The sequence below is a fragment of the Lynx rufus genome, unplaced genomic scaffold, assembly GCF_022079265.1.
Source record: "Lynx rufus isolate CCGP_SWC_20201006 ecotype Redwood Valley unplaced genomic scaffold, mLynRuf1.p SCAF_25, whole genome shotgun sequence".
Classification (NCBI taxonomy): Eukaryota; Metazoa; Chordata; class Mammalia; order Carnivora; family Felidae; genus Lynx; species Lynx rufus.
Window position 1 is genome coordinate 11937098 of NW_025814840.1, and position 19466 is coordinate 11956563.

At 45.7% G+C, this 19466-nt stretch overlaps 1 protein-coding gene across 2 annotated transcripts in view; it reads right to left on the reverse strand.

Annotated features, from left to right (window-relative positions):
• Positions 1-19466, reverse strand: part of MTR (5-methyltetrahydrofolate-homocysteine methyltransferase) — a 106264-nt gene that overhangs the window by 49675 nt on the left and 37123 nt on the right. For both annotated transcript variants that reach the window (XM_047088631.1, XM_047088630.1), the window contains exons 14-16: positions 16072-16212; positions 12901-13086; positions 580-759 (exon numbers count right to left, since the gene is read on the reverse strand). In XM_047088631.1, coding sequence (XP_046944587.1) covers positions 580-759; positions 12901-13086; positions 16072-16212 — 507 coding nt within the window. The remainder of the gene's footprint in view (positions 1-579; positions 760-12900; positions 13087-16071; positions 16213-19466) is intronic.

Consider the following 19466-nt stretch of genomic DNA (forward strand, 5'->3'; position numbering starts at 1 on the left):
GAGTATGTCCTTGTTGACCTCATCTGGGAACGTGTAGGTGGGGCCGCTTGAATTTTTCACCTCTCTGCACACAGGCATGTCCGTGAACGACTGCAAAAGTACCATGAGTACTGATTCTGGGGTCACGAATAAATTTTACCAAGTGGGTGAATTTGCAAATACAGACTGTACATAAGCGATAAAATTCTAAAGAAAAGCAACAAAGCGGTATCATAAAATTCAGGATGATGGTTACATCATAGAATTCAGAGCGAGAGCGTAATCTGAAAGGGAGAGTCATGGGAGCACTAGACACATTCTATTTCATGACCTAAGTGAAAACTACTACGTGCTTCATATTTATTTATTACACTCTGTACCTTTTATATATTTTCTCCAGTATGTATGTTATACTCCATAGTGTAAAACACATACGTGAAAAATAAAAAAGGCCCCTAAATTTCCGAAAATCAATTTACTACCTAAGAGTAAAATGTCGACATTCCCAGCCAATAATCATGTAGCTCAAACTACTCACTGGAGCCATGGGATAAATGTGAGTGATGTCTTGGGGAGGGAAGAGAAAACATCCATACTTACTTTAATGATTTTTGTGGCGTGGATAAAATTAACAGCATACAGGTTATGTTCTTCCATCCCAGTACCAATCGTGAGGATATTAGGGTCAAAGATGATGTCATTTGGATTAAAGCCCAGTTTTTTCACAAGTAGATGGTAGGCCCGGATGCACACTCTGATTTTGGCATCCGTTTCTGTCGCCTGGGGAAGGGAGGGAAGGGAGGAAAAGACGTAATTTGAGATAGAAAAATGAAGTGTTATCTATGAAAACAGAAGCACATTTCACTTGTCGAAGGCACTTGGGTACCAATGCTTGGGTTTTACAGACTGTCGCCAGCACAACAGCTACACTGAGTCCGTGAAAATAAAATCTCACACACACGCATGTGGTATATTAATAAATAAGCTTCTTAAAAAATACACACACGGTAAAAACTCAAACGCTACTGAGGAACAAATTAACGAGTCAGCGTCCCTCCTGTCGAGATCTGCCTGCAGCACCTTAACTCATCACCCAGGCAACACTTCTGAAGGTTTCTGGCATTTTCCTGCTCCAGTACTCCACAAAGATCCAAGAATCCCCACCTTCTTCCCCACCCCCCATGCACTGGCTAATTAATGTGTGCCTTAAATCATAAATGTAAATAGAATCCATATTACTCTTCAGAACGGTGACACTAGAAAGCAAGGAACAGATTCCAGCAAGACTCAAAACTCCCAGCTGCTGCCCCTCAAGCCTTACAGCCAGGGCTCACATCTCCGGGTTTATTTCCTAACGTTTGCTCTCATCTACTCTACTCTTCCCCCTGCTCCTCTGATGGTCTGGGCACCTGCCAAGCTTCTACGTTAGAGCGAAATGCACTGCTGCCACTGCCGGGGACACACAGGGACATGGCTCTGTGCTTCGCATCACACACGTCTCAGCCCAGACAGCTCTTTCCAGTTTGGCCTTCCTTACCGTCCCCTCCGCCACCCTGCCTGTTTCCCCCATCCCATCCCCCTCGTGGCACCTCTTTCTAGAAATTGTATTTATTTGGCAAATTATTCTCATGTTTTATTATTTATTAACTTGTTGAGCCAGAACACCAGTCCTGCTGTATCCCCTGTGCCTAGAGCTGTGCCTGCCAAAGTATGTGCTCAATACCGTTTGCTGAATCAACACTGCTTTTACTCAAAGCCCTTCTGAACTTTGTGATGGAGACTATCTTCAGACCAAATTTACAGCCTCAACACAGGGCTTATTCAACAAATTACATTCTGAGTTATTTTAAGTATTTTTTTAAATATTTATTTTTGAGAGACAGTGTGAGTGGGGGAGGGGCAGAGAGAGAGAGAGAGAGAGGGAGAGAGGGAGGAAGAGAGAGAATCCCAAGCAGGCTCCACACTTTCAGCACACAGCCCAAGGCAGGGCTCAAACCCACAAACAGTGAGATCGTGACCTGAGCCAAAACAAGAGTCAGACATTCAACTGACTGAGCCACCCAGGAGCCCCGAGTGATTTCTTGCATAAAAAATCAAATCTGCTCTGAAGAAAAACTGAACACTTGCTATCATGACAATCCAAAAAAATAAGCCACACACAATTCTGTGTGCAAAACGTTACTGACAAATGGCCAACACCACCGAACTACGTGTTGAGTCTACAAGCCATTTTGAGGGAGGGCGCCCTTGCCTAGACGTGGGCACTAAGTGTCCTGACCTCCAGAGAGCAAGCTCTCCAGGTGAGCACACAGATGAGCGTACTTAGAGAGGCCCCACCCCCCCAAAAAGGCACGGTCGGGAATTACACCAAGAACTCACCCTTAGATCCAGGCTTTCAATAGCTTGCCTACTTTGGTATTCTTTCAACTGTTCCCTTTGGTTTCCAATCTTTCCCTGCGTCCTGCAGCTGGTGGGGTTAGATGTCACCTCAGCTGGTTCGGTGCCCCCATGACTCAGCAGCACCAAGGGCCAAGGGAAAGGGAGACAGGAGTGGGCTCGGTGGCCCCACCACTCCAGGCTTTAGGGAAGGTGGCAAGCTCTCTTCTTCCCTAAATGAATTTCTTCAACAACTTACTCCTTCAGTTAGAGTGACAAGGTTAAGGCCAAGATGTAGGCCTGGAGAAAGCAGTCAGGAGCAGGCCATCCAGGGCTGGCTTTAGTCTTGGACTTTGGTTCACCCTTCACCAGTGAGCCCAATAAGGGTTCTAGCTTCTAGGTTCATGGCCCAGCCAAGCTCCTTAAAAGAGGAGGCAGAGGGGCCTGGGGCTACCAGCACTGCCAGTGTCTCTTACAGCCTAGTTTGATTGGTAGGTCAAGAGATCCAGGTCCTGCGCACTTCTCTGAGCCACGAATGACACGTGGCCAAGTGTGGAGGGCTTAGGGTGTCATGCGCAGGCAAGCAGGGAAGCCCAGCCGTGTGCCAGCAGGCAGCGTTGCCCACGGAACAAGCAGGAGGGTCCACACAGGGCAGGAATTCGTTATTCGGGCCAGAACAGAATCACCAACTCGCAGCCTCGTAAGGATACATCCTTGTCAAACTGTTCCTGTAGCACCTGGAATAGTCCCGTCACATTAACAGACACTCAACTCCCGGCCACTGAATAAACAAATGAATCTCAGAATGAACAGAGGCTCGGTGTGCAGACCTTTGCCAGAAGCAGGTCATATCACGTTAGATTCGCCAGGATTTTTTCTGTCATGTTCCTCAACCAGGGTTAGGAAATAAACACACTAGCAAGCTGCAGTCATGCCGGAGGATCTCACAGCATCCAGAAGAGAGGTCCAGGGAAAGAAGAGAACGGGAGCCTCCCTCTGTTCGCAAGGGTTCTACACTCTGGTCACACATTGTCATCTGTGGGGCTCCTTGTCTGTTTTCTAATACCTGGACCTCCCCCTAGACCGGTTAGATCAGGACCTTGAGAAGACAGCTAAGCAACGATATCTTTAGGAGCCCCTGGCGATTCTCCCGTAAAGCCAAGCTGGGGTCCCGGATCGGCGAAGCGGCACCTTTTCAGGTCAAGCGATGAGAAAACCTCAGGGATGAGTCCATAAATCTCAGGGTCGAGAAGGAAGGAATAAAGGCCATTTATGATCTCGCCATCTACCCGATTTACTCTTAGGCTGCAGAAAGCCAGACAGCCATCAGTAGGCAGATGCTTTAGTTAAGAATGAGCAGGAGGCCCATCCCGCTGCCACGAAATCCAAACCAGAAGTGATAGGGACATGGGTGCCACCATCAGCAGGGCACCGATGAGTCAGAAGGAAGAAACCTGAAGAAAGAAGTTTACAAGGAAAAACACTCTGGCTTTCCAAAACCACAGAGGGCGTGGGCTTAGCTCAGAAGCCTTCTGAGTGGATTCTCCATGGTGGCAAATGTGCGGACGGACACAGGCAGCCACGGGCAGGTGTTAGGAAACCCAGCATCACGAGGGCAGAAGTGAAGGCCAGGGGTGAAGACGGGGAGACCCTGCCCACGGTGGAGGAGTGCACTGGGGTCGCTGGAAATGCAAGGCCAACCTGGAGGGCCCCTGGTTCACCCCTCGCCTGAAGGAAGGGAGGGGTGCCCCTGGCACAGCTCATGCTCAAGGCAGAAAATCTGGATGCCAGGGACTCAGACTTTGAAGGGGAAATGGACAAGATGGGAGACAGGGCAATGAGACACAGAGACAATCTCCACAGTATGCTAACACTAGGGAGGACAGGGTCTCAGATGTGACCACTGGGGACACAGCAGATGAGGAAATCAGAGGCCAGACTCATTTGTGTAGTCATCATCATGATCCAATGCCTGCCCGTGGCTTTTCTCCAGAAACTACAGATAGAAGCCGCATGCTAGAAAACCGTACTCTGCAAGGCCAATGCTAAGGCCCAGGTGAAGGAGCACCATTTCCTAGCTGGGGCCAAGCGACCCCATTCAAATCTTCTCCGTCACAGAGAGGAAAGCCAGGTGCGCTGGGAAGCCAGAGCCTGAGCTGGAGGTCCCCCAGCTGTGCTGTTACTCCTGTGAGGTAACGAGCGTCCCAGGCTCCGTGGAGGCCTGGGGACCAAGAGAGGCGTGGAGGCCTTCTGTTCCTCACATCCCTGTCATGAACTCCCGCCTCCGAAAGCAATCTGGAAAAGTCTTTGCAAGGACTTCAGACCTATAGTCCACCTGAGAAGGAAAGGCCCAAGAACAGAAATATCCAATCACGTAAGCTTAACTGGGCAGTGGTGACCTCTCCATAGCCACTGAATAGGAGGCCTCTGAAATGCAGAAATACTTGTAGGATGTTAACAAAGCTCGGAGAGGATCAGAGGAGAAAACGTTGAGAATGAGCTCCTAGGCGTGGGTCAACTACCTTCAGCAAGGTAAAAATAAAGGGAAAACTGGGAACTCACTATTACTTCCCTTTCCTAGAACCATTTACGATACCATGGTGCATAGCTTCCTGGAAAATACAAGACAGTCAACTGAAAAACGGTATCAATTTATCTAAATTCAACAGAGAAGCTGTCATGAAATAAAAATCTAAAAGATCATTACCAAAGGAGAAATATTTACGAAAGGAAAAAATAAGCCAATCACAACAACAAAGTGACACAAAACACCTAGGAAGGTTCCCGAAATTCTCTATTTAAGAAAAACTATAAAACCTCATTAATAATAACTGGAAAGACATCCTATGCTCCTAAATGACAACTAGGAATATTGCTAAGATATCATCATACTCTAGGTTAGGGTTAAATTTTAATCAATATCCCAATGGGGCTTTATTTCTCCATAAGTTGGAAAATTATTTTCAAATCATTTAACAGAGGAAAATGTGAATATAACGGATGCATTTATAGGATACTGATCCTTTTTTTTTTTAATTTTTTTTTTAACGTTTATTTATTTTTGAGACAGAAAGAGACAGAGCATGAACAGGAGAGGGGCAGAAAGAGAGGGAGACACAGAATGGGAAGCAGGCTCCAGGCTCTGAGCCATCAGCGCAGAGCCCGACGCGGGGCTCGAACTCATGGACCGCGAGATCGTGACCTGAGCTGAAGTTGGACGCTTAACCGACTGAGCCACCCAGGCGCCCCAATACTGATCCTTTTAAATTAGTTTGCACACATGCAAACAAAAATGATATAAGCCCATCCTTTTAGGTGATAATTATATTTCTAAGAAACCTCACATTATCAAAAATTATTCTATCAAAATAATCATTTCAATTAGAAAAGGAAAATTAAATCTAGTAGTAGTAATAACATTATTTTCCCATAGAAATTTCAAGGATAAAGGAGTTAAAATAACAGGCAATCAAAACTATGAACATCAGCAAAAGACAAAGAAACGCTTCCTTATTTGCCTTTTACTCCAGAAGTCTCAGGGCCAGAGCCCCCTCAGCCACATCCGACCTTGACCTCGCAGTTTTCAGTGCAACATGAATCACAAACATAAACCGAAGATGGCAGCCAGATACTGCAACAAAAGCAGGTGTGAGTTCCCCCCTCTGTTCAGTTCCAACGGTTTTTCCATTTAAGAGAGAGGCTTTCGGGGCGTCTGGGTGGCTCAGTTGGTTAAGCGTCAACTCTTGATTTCAGCTCAGGTCATGATCTCACGGGGGTTCGAGCCCTGCGTCGGGCTCTGCGCTGATGGTGCAGAGCCTGCTTGGGATTCTGTCTCCCCCTCTCTCTACCTCTCCCTCTCTCTCTCTCTCTCAAAAACAAATATTTAAGAGAACGGCTTTCTCCTTAGAAGCAACCATGTCATCCAAGCAAAGCAAATCTTGGTTCTTAACTGTTTCTACACCCAAGAGTGTGAGGAGAATTCACTAACAGAAGACATGCCTTTAGAATAACCAAAATATCTGTATTGTTGGCTTCTGAGCTTTCCAAATATGTGAATTTTTTTGTGTTGTTCTTTGTAATTTCTTATAATTCTTCAGTAAACATATGTCTATAATCATACAGAAAAATTATTTTTAAATAGGGAAAGCAGTATTTAAAAGGAATCTTTAGTTCTACTGCCTTATAGTAACAATTATTTTCCTTTACAGCATTTTCTTCTGATCTTTATTAAATGTAGTTTTTACGCTGTCATGTATACAGTGTCTAAATAATTTTTGGTTTTATGTTTTTATTTACATTTTATAAGCACTGTCACCCTGCCATAATCTTCGTAATTAATATTTGAATACTCTGAATAATATCCCAACAGAATGATGTAATCTAAGCTAAAAATTTCTCTCCAGTTGGGCATTTAGGTGTCTTTTTCTTCAATAAAGCTGGTGAAAAATCTTTGCGTATATAGTGTTCTTAATGCTGCCGAATTCTTTTATTGGGATAATTTCCCAGAAATGAGATCATTAGCTCAAAGGGTATGAACGTTTTTATATGTCTTGGCAGGCATTACGGCATCTTTCAAAAGGACCATCCCAGCCTGATACTATGCTCTAGGATGAATAAGGCTTTCTGTTTCTACTGCTGCACCAGCACGGGCTTTGATCATTTTTAAGTTTACTTTTACCGACTTAGTACAGATAAAACATTACCTTAATATTGCTCTAATCTGCATTCTTTCGTAACTAGGTTAAAACGATTCTTTCCCTACACTTGCTTTTTACTTCTAGTCACATCCAAATCTACATTGGGAAAGCTCGTTCTCAGACCAGACCAAACACTGTGCAATGCGAACGGACAAGGCATGGGGTAAGTTACACAGGACTTGGAAACACGCATCAGTATTCAAACTGGCAGATCAGGGATCCGAACTTGGCTCCAGCACGTCCTAACCATCTGACCTTGACTCACTCTAACATGGGAGGACAGCTACCCCCAGGTGGGTGCTACGAGGACTGAGATACACGTTGCTGGTTTCCAATCACAGTATACACATCACCTCTAAGGCCTCAAAATTCCTGAAGCCAGATTTAAGAAACAAAACAAATGAGCCAAGGAAGGAAAACAAGAGAGGGACAGGCTAAGCAAGAAACAGACTCTTGTTAACTACAGGGAACACGCCGACGGTTACCAGAAGGGAGGTGGGTGGGGAGACGGGTGAAACAGGTGATGGGGATTAAGGAGGGCACTCGAGGCGAGGCGCACAGGGTGATGTACGGAATTGCCGAATCACTACATGGTACATCTAACACAAATGTAACACCGTATGTTAACTATACTGGAATTTAAAATTTTTAAAAATTACTTAGCCCAGGTCTCACCCCAGACCACACAAGCCAGGAACCAAAAGGGTGGAGTCCAGGGCTGTGCATGGTTTTTAAAAGCCCCGGCAGAGACCCCTTCTCCATGGAGGCTGCTGGCTACACACAGAATGGCTACACACACTGCTGGCTACACACAGACACACTGCTGGCAAAGCACACGACACTGCATTCCCATTCTGAGCTGACCTTGCTGCCTGCTTCACTGAGAAAACACAAGCAGTTACAGACTCCCCCCAGAACACCGCCCAGCGTGCCTCTGGATCTGCACGCTTCCAACTTCGCTCCCGCAGTGTGAGCACACGCCCCCCCCCCAACCTGCACACTGATTGCCGGCCCTCCCCACTTACAAGGTCACAGAGCTAGCAAACACCCCCTTTCCCTGGTGCATTAATTCCTCTCTCTTTCTCTACCAGATCAATCCCATCGGCTTGCAAAGACATATCGTCACATTATCCATCTACACACACACGTGCGCGCCCTTTCTTAACCCCCTACCCATCTCTGGTTTCCACACTATTCCTCTGTTCCCCTTTAAAGCAAAACTCCTCAAAAAAGGTTGTTTACACCTGCTGCCTCCAATTCTCCTATTCTCTCTTGAACCCACTCCAATTAAGCTTTCATCTCCTTGGAAACAGTACAGCAAGATCATCAACTACCCCAGTTCTAAATCCAGTGATAAATTCTTTGTCTCATCCTACTTGATCTAACCACAGCTCTTTAAAATAGCTCATCGGGCCCTTCTTGCTTGTTCTTCACTTGGCTTCCCAGTGAAACCCGTCTTCTGGTTCCTCTCCTACCAAACAGGCTGCTCCTCCTCGAACTCTTCTCATGGGGTCTCCTCCTCTCTCCAGCCCTGAGCACTGCAGCTCCAAGATGCACTTGGTCCTGGGACCTCTGCTCTACAGTCATTCCTTTGGAGACACAGTCTCCCTGCTTTAAATCCCACCTATGTACAAACTATTCCCAAGTACTGTACATCCAACATGTTTATGTTGAACGGTGTGTGTGACCTGTGTTTTTATTTCTTACTCCTTGTGCACCCTAAAAATACACATTGCACAAGGACAGGGACTAGGTTTTATGCCCTGCTATCTTCCTAGGGCCTGGCACACACCAGGGGCTCAAGATGCACTTGAAAGAATTAAAGCCAGTATCTGCCTCCATCAACTAATAACAGATGTCTATACCAATTTCTTACAGAACACTTAGATAACAAAAAGAAAAAAAGCTCCTAGAAATAAGACTCAATAGAGAGTCTGGAGAATAAATACAGGTGTAGAAATCTCACACTGAGCACAGCAAAATGCTAGGGCTGAAAAAAACAGGAAAGAAAAGAAAATTAAGCAATCTTTCCAAAACATGCAATATCTGAACACCACATGTGTGAAAAGAGAAGATAAAAACATTCAAGGAAACTTGCTGCAACTGTGGCCTCAAGTTTCCCAAATCAAAAGAGACCACTGGGTGCACCCCATGAGAGATGACTCATCATCAAGAGATTTCAGAACACCATGGACAGAGAAGATCCAAGAAGCATCCAGAAAGTAGGAAAATAAATAGGTTTCACAATAAAGAACGAAGGGTTAGAACAGCCCTAGTGGAAACCAGAAGACCATGTTTTCAAAGCAAAGGGGAAAGAATTTCAAGCCTCTATCCTATACCCCCGTCCAACTGTCGATTAGTATAAAAGTAGAATACAGCCATTTTCAGACACGTAGGGTTTAACAAATTTTACCGCCATGTTTTCTTTCTTAGGAAGGTGACAGAGAATGCACTTCACCACAGGAGAGCTCAAACCAAGAATGAGGCAGGGGCACCCAGGTGGCTCAGTCGGTTGAGCGTCCAACTTCGGCTCAGGTCATGATCTCCCAGTCTGTGAGTTAGAGCCCCGCATCAGGCTCTGTCCTTACAGCTCCGTGCCTGGAGCCTGCTTTGGATTCTGTGTCTCCCTCTTTTTCTGCCCCTCTCCTGCTCGCACTCTCTCTCTCTCTCTCTCTCTCAAAAATAAATAAACATTAAAAAAAGTCTTAATTAAAAAAAAAAAAAGAATGAGGCAATTAGGAGATCTAAAAATCTAAGGGAGGAGTAAGAGGAATACCCAGGAGGACGGCGAGGGACGCTTCACAGGGCCAGCTGTCAGTCAGACTACAACCTTCCCAGACTGTGTCAGAAGACCTGAAGACAGCATTCCTCAAGAAATTTAAATGACCACCTTCTGACTGTGTTTGGATACACTGGATACTGGAAATTTACACAACTAGAGGATATTTTGAAAATAAACTGTATGAGAAACAAAGCAGACGGAAAGTACTGATTTCACGGAAAGCAAACAGGGTGCAGGAAAGAAAAGGAACTGTCGCATACGACCACATGTCTGGGCTTGTACGTTGCTTAGCGATGTGAGCACCGAAAATAGTCACAACTAAAATTAACCATAGTGGGAGGATGGGGGGGGGGATACAAGTAAAGATGTGTGAAGTGGGGGTACAGAGGATAGTAAAAACGCCAAACTCATCACCACTATAGAGAGGCAATAAATAATACCTAAAACTGGGATTTGAAGACAAGGAGGGAACTGCTGTGAGTCTCAGATAAAAGCTGACATGGTTGCCGCTGGGGGGCTAGAGGGCTGGAGGCTTCTGGGTTTTAGAAAAACCCACACAGTGGTAGTTGCCTCTGTAACTACCTACATAGACATCTTAGGTAAAAATAAAAACAATGCCATAAGGTCTCACCACACTGAACTGGCAGGGGAAGAGGCCTGGATAACAACTTTGCAGAAGGATGACTTAACGGTATGTGTCCAAATGTTAAACACCCGCACATCCGAGGACAACCATTTCTCAGAGGAAATAGCTGAATGAATTCGGGAATTTGCCGGCCACGTTCCTTTCACTAAAAAATTAGAAACTGTAATGTCATTCAATATCAGACTAAGGAAAACACACAATCCTGGAGTCTAACGCAACCATCAGAGACGGAGTTATAACTCATATTTACCAAGACAGGAAGATGCCAATATTCTGCCGAGTCGGGGGAAGGTTCCAGAACGGCAGGTGTACATTCACTTATATAAAATGTTTAATTCTCGAGACCTTCTCCTCTTTCCCTAAATGGTCCCACGGCTTTCTCGTTTAGTTCAGGTTTTTAATGTGTTTCCTCTTCAGAAGGACTTTCTGAGGTCACTTTTTCTAAAACAGCCAACTCTTCCCCGGATAGCCTTACCCTGGGTTCTTTCACCCGACCATTTAGCAAAGACGCTGGTGAATGACACCAGATCCGGGCTCAAATCCTAGCACCAGCCACCTGTGTGACAACAGGGACTCAAGCGCTTTGGTTTCCTCACGTGGAATACGAAAAAAATAATAAAACGTAGCCAACACTTCTATGCTGGGGCAAAAAGCTGATTTAACGTACGTAGCATGCCTGCTTGGTAGGAGTCAAGGTTCAATACATGTCCGTTACCAAAATCATCTCTTTTGCACTCTTCTGGATTATTTGAATTTTTCTCCTAGTGAAAACATATCTTTTGGACAAAATCAGTAACACTTTAGTTACAAATAATTTTACTCTAAAACTACAAAAAGCAGAGAAAGGAAAGAAAATGGACATACAATTCCACTACTCGTCAGTCATACAAAATAAGAAGTCAGTATGTCCCGATCTGAAACCACGCCTACCCTCCAGTTAACTGGCATTTTTTTCCCTCAGCTTATACAGGCACACATGTATCCACATAAGTCTTGTTTTATTAAATAAAACCGGGATCATGCTGCCTTTTTTCCCCATTTTTCGATATACTGTAGACCTGGTTCCACACCTCATCCTGTTTAGCCAGTACGCAGTGCTCTGTGCGGCATCCGCTATTCATGGACTGTAAGACTCTTTGCCAGTTTCTCCGACCATAACACCACGAGGAGCCTGAACACGTACCTTCACTATTGACCTATTAGGAGATTCCAGGGGTCGGGGGGGGGGGGGGGGGGACTGACTCACAAGGGATGGAATTTTTTTTCATTGTTTTTAAAAAATACTGAAGAGACACAAAAATGGTTCTAAAAGTCACATGAGGTATAAGGCATCAATACAACATAATCACTGCACACCCTTCGCTCGCCTGACATTATGTTTCAAGCTTCCCACTGCCCCTCCCTGATACCGTGGCAGGGACATGACGAGAGGAGCCATTTGACAACATGATCCCGGTTTTATTTAATAAAACAAGACTTATGTGGATACATGTGTGTCTGTATAAGCTGAGGGGAAAAAATGCCAGTTAACTGGAGGGTAGGCGTGGTTTCAGATCGGGACATACTGACTTCTTATTTTGTATGACTGACGAGTAGTGAAATTATATGTCCTTTTTCTTTCCTTTCTCTGCTTTTTGTAGTTTTAGAGTAAAATTGTAACTAAAGTGTTACTGATTTTGTCCAAAAGATATGTTTTCACTAGGAGAAAAATTCAAATAATCCAGAAGAGTGCAAAAGAGATTTTTCTCTTTGATTAAAAAAATAAATATCCTATTAATGCTTCATTTTTTATTTCCTTAATCACTACAAAGTATAGTATCTTCTCCTAGATTTATTAGCTCTTTGCTTTTCTTTTTCTATAAACTGCTTATTCACTTCCTTTGTCTAGACTTCTTTTGGCTTGATTTGGGTGTTTTATTTTCCAATTTACAGAAACGTTGCATGTTGGGGATGTTAACCCACTGCTACCACTGATGTTGCAGATGGTACCATGTCCTTCACCCCAGGAAGTTAAACATTTTCAGGTGGGTACCTCTATTAATTTTCCTCCTGGCTTCCCAAGTTTAGATGGGTAATTGCCCATATACTCCTCAGAATTTTTTTTCCGTTAAGATCGTTAACTGACGTAGGCTGCATTTTAGGATACGGTGGGAAACAGGGCTCTACTTTATTTTCTTCCAAACGCACAGCCAGTTGGTCTAATAGCATTCACTGAATAATACTTTCCTCAACTGATACAAAGACTTCAGAATATATCAGATTTTCCTATTCGTAGCGACGAGTATCTGTACATGTGCATGACGTGTGTATCTACCCGTGCACACCCACATGGTACTTATGGTGTTCTGGACTCTACTGTCTTCCGCTGCTTGGTCTAGCCCGTGTAACGCGATGGAGCTCAGTCAAAAGTCCTCACTCACCTGCCCTTCTTCATCAAACGCCATGACCACCACAGCAGCTCCAAACTTCTTAATCTTTCTAGCCTTCTCCAGGAAGTCGCCCTCGCCCTCCTTCAGACTAATGCTATTGACAATGCACTTCCCTTGGCAGCATTTCAGCCCAGCTTCAATCACAGCAAAATTGGAGGAGTCGATGCACAAGGGCACCTGAGATCAGAAGGGCAAGAAAAGTCACAGAAAAATTACAAGTCACTACAAACTCCCACCCAAGGGCTCCCAAATATTCCTTATTTCTTATTTAGGAAAGCAACAAACAAGTAATAATAGTGTGGAAGAAAGAGGATTTTAAGGTACTCATTCTTAAAGCCCAAAATACTTGGGAGTAATTCCAGTCTTACAAGAGACCCCACGTAGGAACCAGAAATTTAAAAATCAAAGATCACGACTAAACACTGGAATGAAACCACTGAGGTCAGCTCACCGGCTTCATTTCCAGGTTACACTTTCGAGTGCCTAAACTAAATCTCCAACAGGATTCAGAACATCCCTGATCTGACTCTGGGGTTAATGCTCAGCCTTGTACACCCTTGGGAACAGCCTTCCAGCCAAGTTATTCAAATTCAATCTTCCCTTTAGAAAATCAAGTTCTTGGGATGCCCGGGTGGTTCAGTCAGTTAAGCATCTGACTTCAGTTCAGGTCATGATCTTATGGTCCTTGAGTCTGAGCCCCACATCGGGCTCTGCGTTGACAGTTCAGAGCCTGGAGCCTGCTTTGGATTCTGTGTCTCCCTCTCTCTCTGCCCCCTCCCATGCTTACACCCTATCTCATTCTCACAAATAAACAAACATTAAAAATTTTTTTAAAAAGAGAAAGAAAAGAAAATCAATTTCCTGACTGGCGGCGGGGGTGTTTAGAAGAGTTTTAGAAGTAGAAGCGTTTTACTATTAGAAAGGAAAAGATGTACTATTTAATAAAAGCATATAACTAAAATAAAGGACAAAACTGGAACGCACAGATGAGAACAGGTTCATTTTAACAGTCTCTGTGCATTCATGCCTCTGTTCCAGGAAAAGTAAAAGTAAGTAAGGGTTCCAAGGCAGGACTAGCTTCAAGCAAAGAAATGAAAGAGGGCAGCTGATCTAAGCTCCATTACGTAAAGTGACGCCCACGTCAGGCCCCGTGCTAGACTGGGGGGCACTGATGGAGCAGGAGACTCCCGGGCTTCCCCAAGCTTGTTAAGATAAACGACTAGACACACAGTGCCATGAAGTGTGGGTAACGCGGGGGCAGGGGAGCAGCATGTCTCGGAGGCACCTCGCCCCACCTAGGGCAGATAGAGAGCAGGGCAGGAGAACGCAGGGAAGGTTCCCAGGGCAGTCGGCTCGTCCGTAGGCCACTCTTCCAAAGCAGAGCATGACGGAACGAGGGAGCCATCGACTCTGCTCTTTCTTACCACACTGGCAGTGACAGGTTTGCTAGGAAAGGGGTCAGGCACCAGTGACGATACCAGGCCCACGTTCTAAACCGCTGGCTGAGTTTGGTGTCCCAGCTGTGCTGGTAAATATGGGCTAGTCACACGTTTTTATGCTCGACTCCAGTTGTTCATAATTTGGTCTCGAGTAAATTGTGGTAGGAGGTCAAAACCAGGAGAGATCAAGACAAAGTTACTGGAGCAATCAGAACAATAATTCATAAGGTCTTTGGTTACTTAAGGCTGTTCCTTGTTGAGGCACTCCTATGTTCACGATTCACGAGTCAGACAAAGCAGCGGAAAGAAACGCGGGTCAACAGTCAGCGGACTTGCCTGGGACCGTGCGGAGAGTCTTCCGACCCCAGCAGAGCCCCCTTCCCCACCGCTCAACAGATAAAAAGCTGTTCCCCCTCTCATTCTGATGGACTTGGAACGACTCATTTGGTTTCTCCGCACCTTAAATTCTCAAAATATTTACTCCCAGAGGAGTGACAGGGCTTTTGACTGAGGAGTTTTAAGCCACAAATGAAAGACGGTCGATGTAATTCACTGCTTACCACAAGATGTCTAACTTAAGCGTTTGCCATGGGCCTAATGAAAGGCAGACAGCCTCGTCCCTCAAAGCACTAGGAAGTTTCCTTTAAGAAGAACTTCACAAATCACTTCTCACCACAAATTCAATGGTAGAAAATGAAGTAAAATTTTTAAAGATTTTAGAATCCATCCAAAAAATATTTTTAAAACTGAACACGATTAACTTTCATCTTTTATTTTTTTAAAAATTTTTTTTTTCAACGTTTATTTATTTTTGGGACAGAGAGAGACAGAGCATGAACGGGGGAGGGGCAGAGAGAGAGGGAGACACAGAATCGGAAGCAAGCTCCAGGCTCCGAGCCATCAGCCCAGAGCCTGACGCGGGGCTCGAACTCACGGACCACGAGATCGTGACCTGGCTGAAGTCGGACGCTTAACCGACTGCGCCACCCAGGCGCCCCATCTTTCATCTTTTAAAGAACAAATGTAAAAGCTCACATAGAATGCTTCAATTTTTTTTTTAATTTTTTTTTTTTCAACGTTTATTTATTTTTGGGACAGAGAGAGACAGCGCACGAACGGGGGAGGGGCAGAGAGAGAGGGAGACACAGAATCGGAAACAGGCTCCAGGCTCTGGGCCGTCAGCCCAGAGCCCGACGCGGGGCTCGAACTCACGGACCGCGAGATCGTGACCTGGCTGAAGTCGGACGCTTAACCGACTGCGCCACCCAGGCGCCCCATAGAATGCTTCAATTTAATCTTGTTTTATCATTTTGTTTACTCTGATAAGCCCAAATGGGTCTCTTCTTCCTGCAATAAAGAAGAACTGGCTGAGCGCCCCTGTGTTAGAAATGGAACCCATGACTTGGTAAAAGCGGGTAATTGCATCCTTCGGAGACATGGTAAGCAGGTTCCTAGGCCATCCAGACATCAGAGGAAACTCAATTCTTGTGAGCAATTCCAGAAGCCTTGGAAACAGCCGAGCTGAAGTCACAGCTCTCTCTGGTTTATATCAAAAGGCTGCCATTAAAGGAGAAACTGACAATCAGAAACTGTTGGGTGCTCACCGTAAGAAACCAGAAAACCAGTGTATGAGAGGACAGACCCATGGGACAATTGACAAGGTTAAGTGAGTGACAGAGTGAGGGCAGGTGAACTCCCTTGGGGAATAAACATTTTGTACAACCTTGGCAATGTCAGGCTCAGAAGCAATAAAGTTGCAAAATCTGGTCATTGCACTTGTACCATCCAGCATCCCATCATCCATGTTGATATCCAACACCTGGGCTCCCATTTCCACCTGCACTTTGGCGATGCTCAGAGCTTCCTGAGGAAAGAATGCCAGAGGAGGCAGCATTAGGAGAGGGCGACCCGAGAGAAGGCAGGCCAAAGTCATCCCTACCTTCCCGGCAGTCCTTCCAAATCAGACTAGACTGGCCAGCCACCCCAACCCTGGGCCCGCTCTCCTCCCACCAATCATCACAGACGGACGACTGACCCTTCTTTAACATCTCCTCCATCACATCATTTCATCACTCGGAATCCACCAAGGCGCTGTTTTTCCTGCCATAGAGAAGCTACACTCCCCAGCCTGGTGTCCCAGGCCCGCCGTGACCTGGCCCTGTCTTCTTACCTAACTGAACTCCCCATTCCTCCCCTCCCGGTTCCCTTCACCCAGCCACGTCTTTTCCACTTCTGAGTCACAGGTCACATTGTCCCCCTGCTTGAAATACAATCTCCTTCCCTTCTATACCATTTAGGACCCAGCTCAAGCCCCATCTCCTCCAAAAGAAGTCCTCAGAGAAACCATCCGAAACTTCTGTTACTCTTCAGTGTTTGCCAAGACATGCAAAGCATGTTGCCGGCTATTGGTAAGAGTTACGTGAAATAGGAGTTAAATAAAACTCAGCAGATTTTTATACTGGAAGGTTTTTCAAATCCTGTAATACACTATTACGCACTGCAAATATCCAAGAACAGGATATAATACGCAGCATTTCCCATTTACGACCATTTAAGGAATATCTTGTAGGATCAGTGTTCCAGAGAACATCCTTCAGGAGGGAAACACTGCTTATTCCACAACGCTGTGCCACCTCCCAACTTCTGTGACAGATGTGATCATTATGGCATGGTTTACGACATCATCCTGTCCTCGTGATTTCAGGAGTATCAGCTTATTCCTCAAAATAGAGTGTTAAGTGTTTAGGACTCTAGAAAGGTCCTGCTTTCCTGCTCTCCTCTGAACAATGCTGGGCAAAATATACACGTTCTATAAATGCTAATTGATAAAACAGAGTTTATTTTGGGTCTTCACAGTCCACTTCATAACGTAATAAAATAAGTAAGGATAAAATCAACGGTAGCTTCTGATGTTGTCCTAATTTTTCCCTGGCTTAAGGAAGCCACATAGCCACTGTCAAGCCATCACTATGATAGAGCAGACATGGGAGCCTCTGGCATTGCCCGAGGAAAGACCATTCGTGATGACCCAAGGTTACACGGGAAAAAGACGACAACAAAATTCAAAATCAAAACCAAAAAGTGTTTTCCAGCACGCGTCCCCATCCCTATCCTGGAAGGGCTCGCACCTGGCCGGGGGCGAACGACACCGGCCCACAGAACAGCTGGCAGTGCTGCCCCACTCGGGGTGAGTCCAGCGCCGAGGCTGCCCGAGCAGCAGGGAAGGGCCAGGTCTCTGCGGACTGAAATGGAGGAAGCCACCCGAGAGGGAGAGTCTTCGGCTGGCCCCCGGGGGACAGACTGGGGGAAGCAGAGAGGAGACGGGGGCCACCTGGCAAGACTGGCGATCAAGAGAGTCGGACAACAGAGATGCCAACACCCCGCCTCTCTATTCCAGAAGAGTCACGGAGTGAGAGCGTGGAGGTCCGAGTCTCCCACACGGGCTCACTATGATGAAGTCATGTGTACAAGGTGAGCAACACTCAGCACTGGGGTTTCTTTTAGGCCAGTGCTCTTCCCAGCAAACCGCAAAGCCTTGAGGGATCATTACCTCAAGGGAAATTAGAATCAAATAAAGAGTCACCCCTACTGATCCCATTCCAGTCTCCACCGCCTCCTCGTCCTGTGGACTCTAGGCAGAGACAGCAGAGAACACTGGGGGTCTATCTACCACTTACTTGACGGAAAACAACAGGCAAGTAGTTTAACTTGCCCCAAAGGCCCATCGGTAAGATGGGGATGATAATAATACCCATCTCACAGGTCTGTGTGGGTTCAACAGTGACGTAAAGTGCTGAGCACCATGACTGGCCCATAGTAACACCTTACTAAATGCTAGACACTATTTAAAAAAATTTTTTTTTAATGTTTGTTTATTTTTGAGAGACAGAGAAAGTGTACGCACAAGCGGGGGAGGGGTGGAGAGAGAGGGAGACACAGAATCCAAAGCAGGCTCCAGGCTCCAAGCTGTCAGCACAGAGCCCGATGCAGGGCTCGAACTCACGAACCGTGAGATCACGACCTGAGCTGAAGTCAGACTTAAGCGACTGGGGCACCCGGGCGCCCCTAAATGCTAGACACTGTTACCCCCATCTGCTTGCATCTTCCTAAAACGCCCTCTGTTCTCCGTGTCAAATCTGTCAAATCTGAGGGCTGAAAGGGATGCTACAGAATGACCCTAAGAATCGAAACATAAATAGAAACATGGCCAATGGAAGAACGCCATAGAACCACAAAGGCTCATGAGGATTTTAGAGGGGAAGCGACATGTAAAAAAAAAGGGCACGGCATGGGGGAGGGAGGGGCGGGGCAGAAGCAAGCCTCCTGGAATATTCGAATGCCTGCATGGAGAGAACTGAATAGTGGCCTAAGGAGTTTGGAATTTATCCCATCTGCAAAAAAATGTCACCCTGTGGCAGCTTCTGGCCTGGGGTGACAGAAGCACACAGTGGCAGTGAGCAGCAGCAGGAGCACAGGGAAAAAGACTGACACGATGGCCAGGAACCGGCTAAGAGGCTCGACTGGAGGGCCGCAAAGGATGACAGATGGGCCCTTTCTCGGTGAGTAAAACTAAGTCCAGTTTGATACCGGTTTCTGGAAGACCTACTTCCTAAAGCACAAAAAACCTCAGTGACAGCTGATGATAAGATAAATCAGACTAAACTCCTCCAATTTTAACTTCTGATTTTAATAAGAAAAAAAAAATCTATCCAGATGCTTAGGGGAGGCACTTCTGGGATCAGATTTTGCTTATGCGCAGGGTGACTGAGCCTGAAAATACTGTGGCTAAACTATCATGTAAACTTTCCAAGACAGGGGCCTAGTCCTTCTTTTCTGTTTGCTTGTCTGTGTCAGTCCAGAGCCAGCAGAATCAGAAACACTACGAGTCACTTGGTTGATGTGGTTATGAGGAAGTGGATAGGAATTTTCTCGGCTTCCTCTTTCCCTAGAAGGATTTGTGAGAAGCCAAAATGAAGAGTATCCTCAAATTTTTAAATTTATCTCACAATTAACAGAAAAGGTCGGAACCGGGATCCCTCCCATCTCACCCCACTTCACATCCCCAATGAGGTTCTTTTCGACCGTTAGTAAGAACGGCTTCGGTCTCCCGAAGCCTCC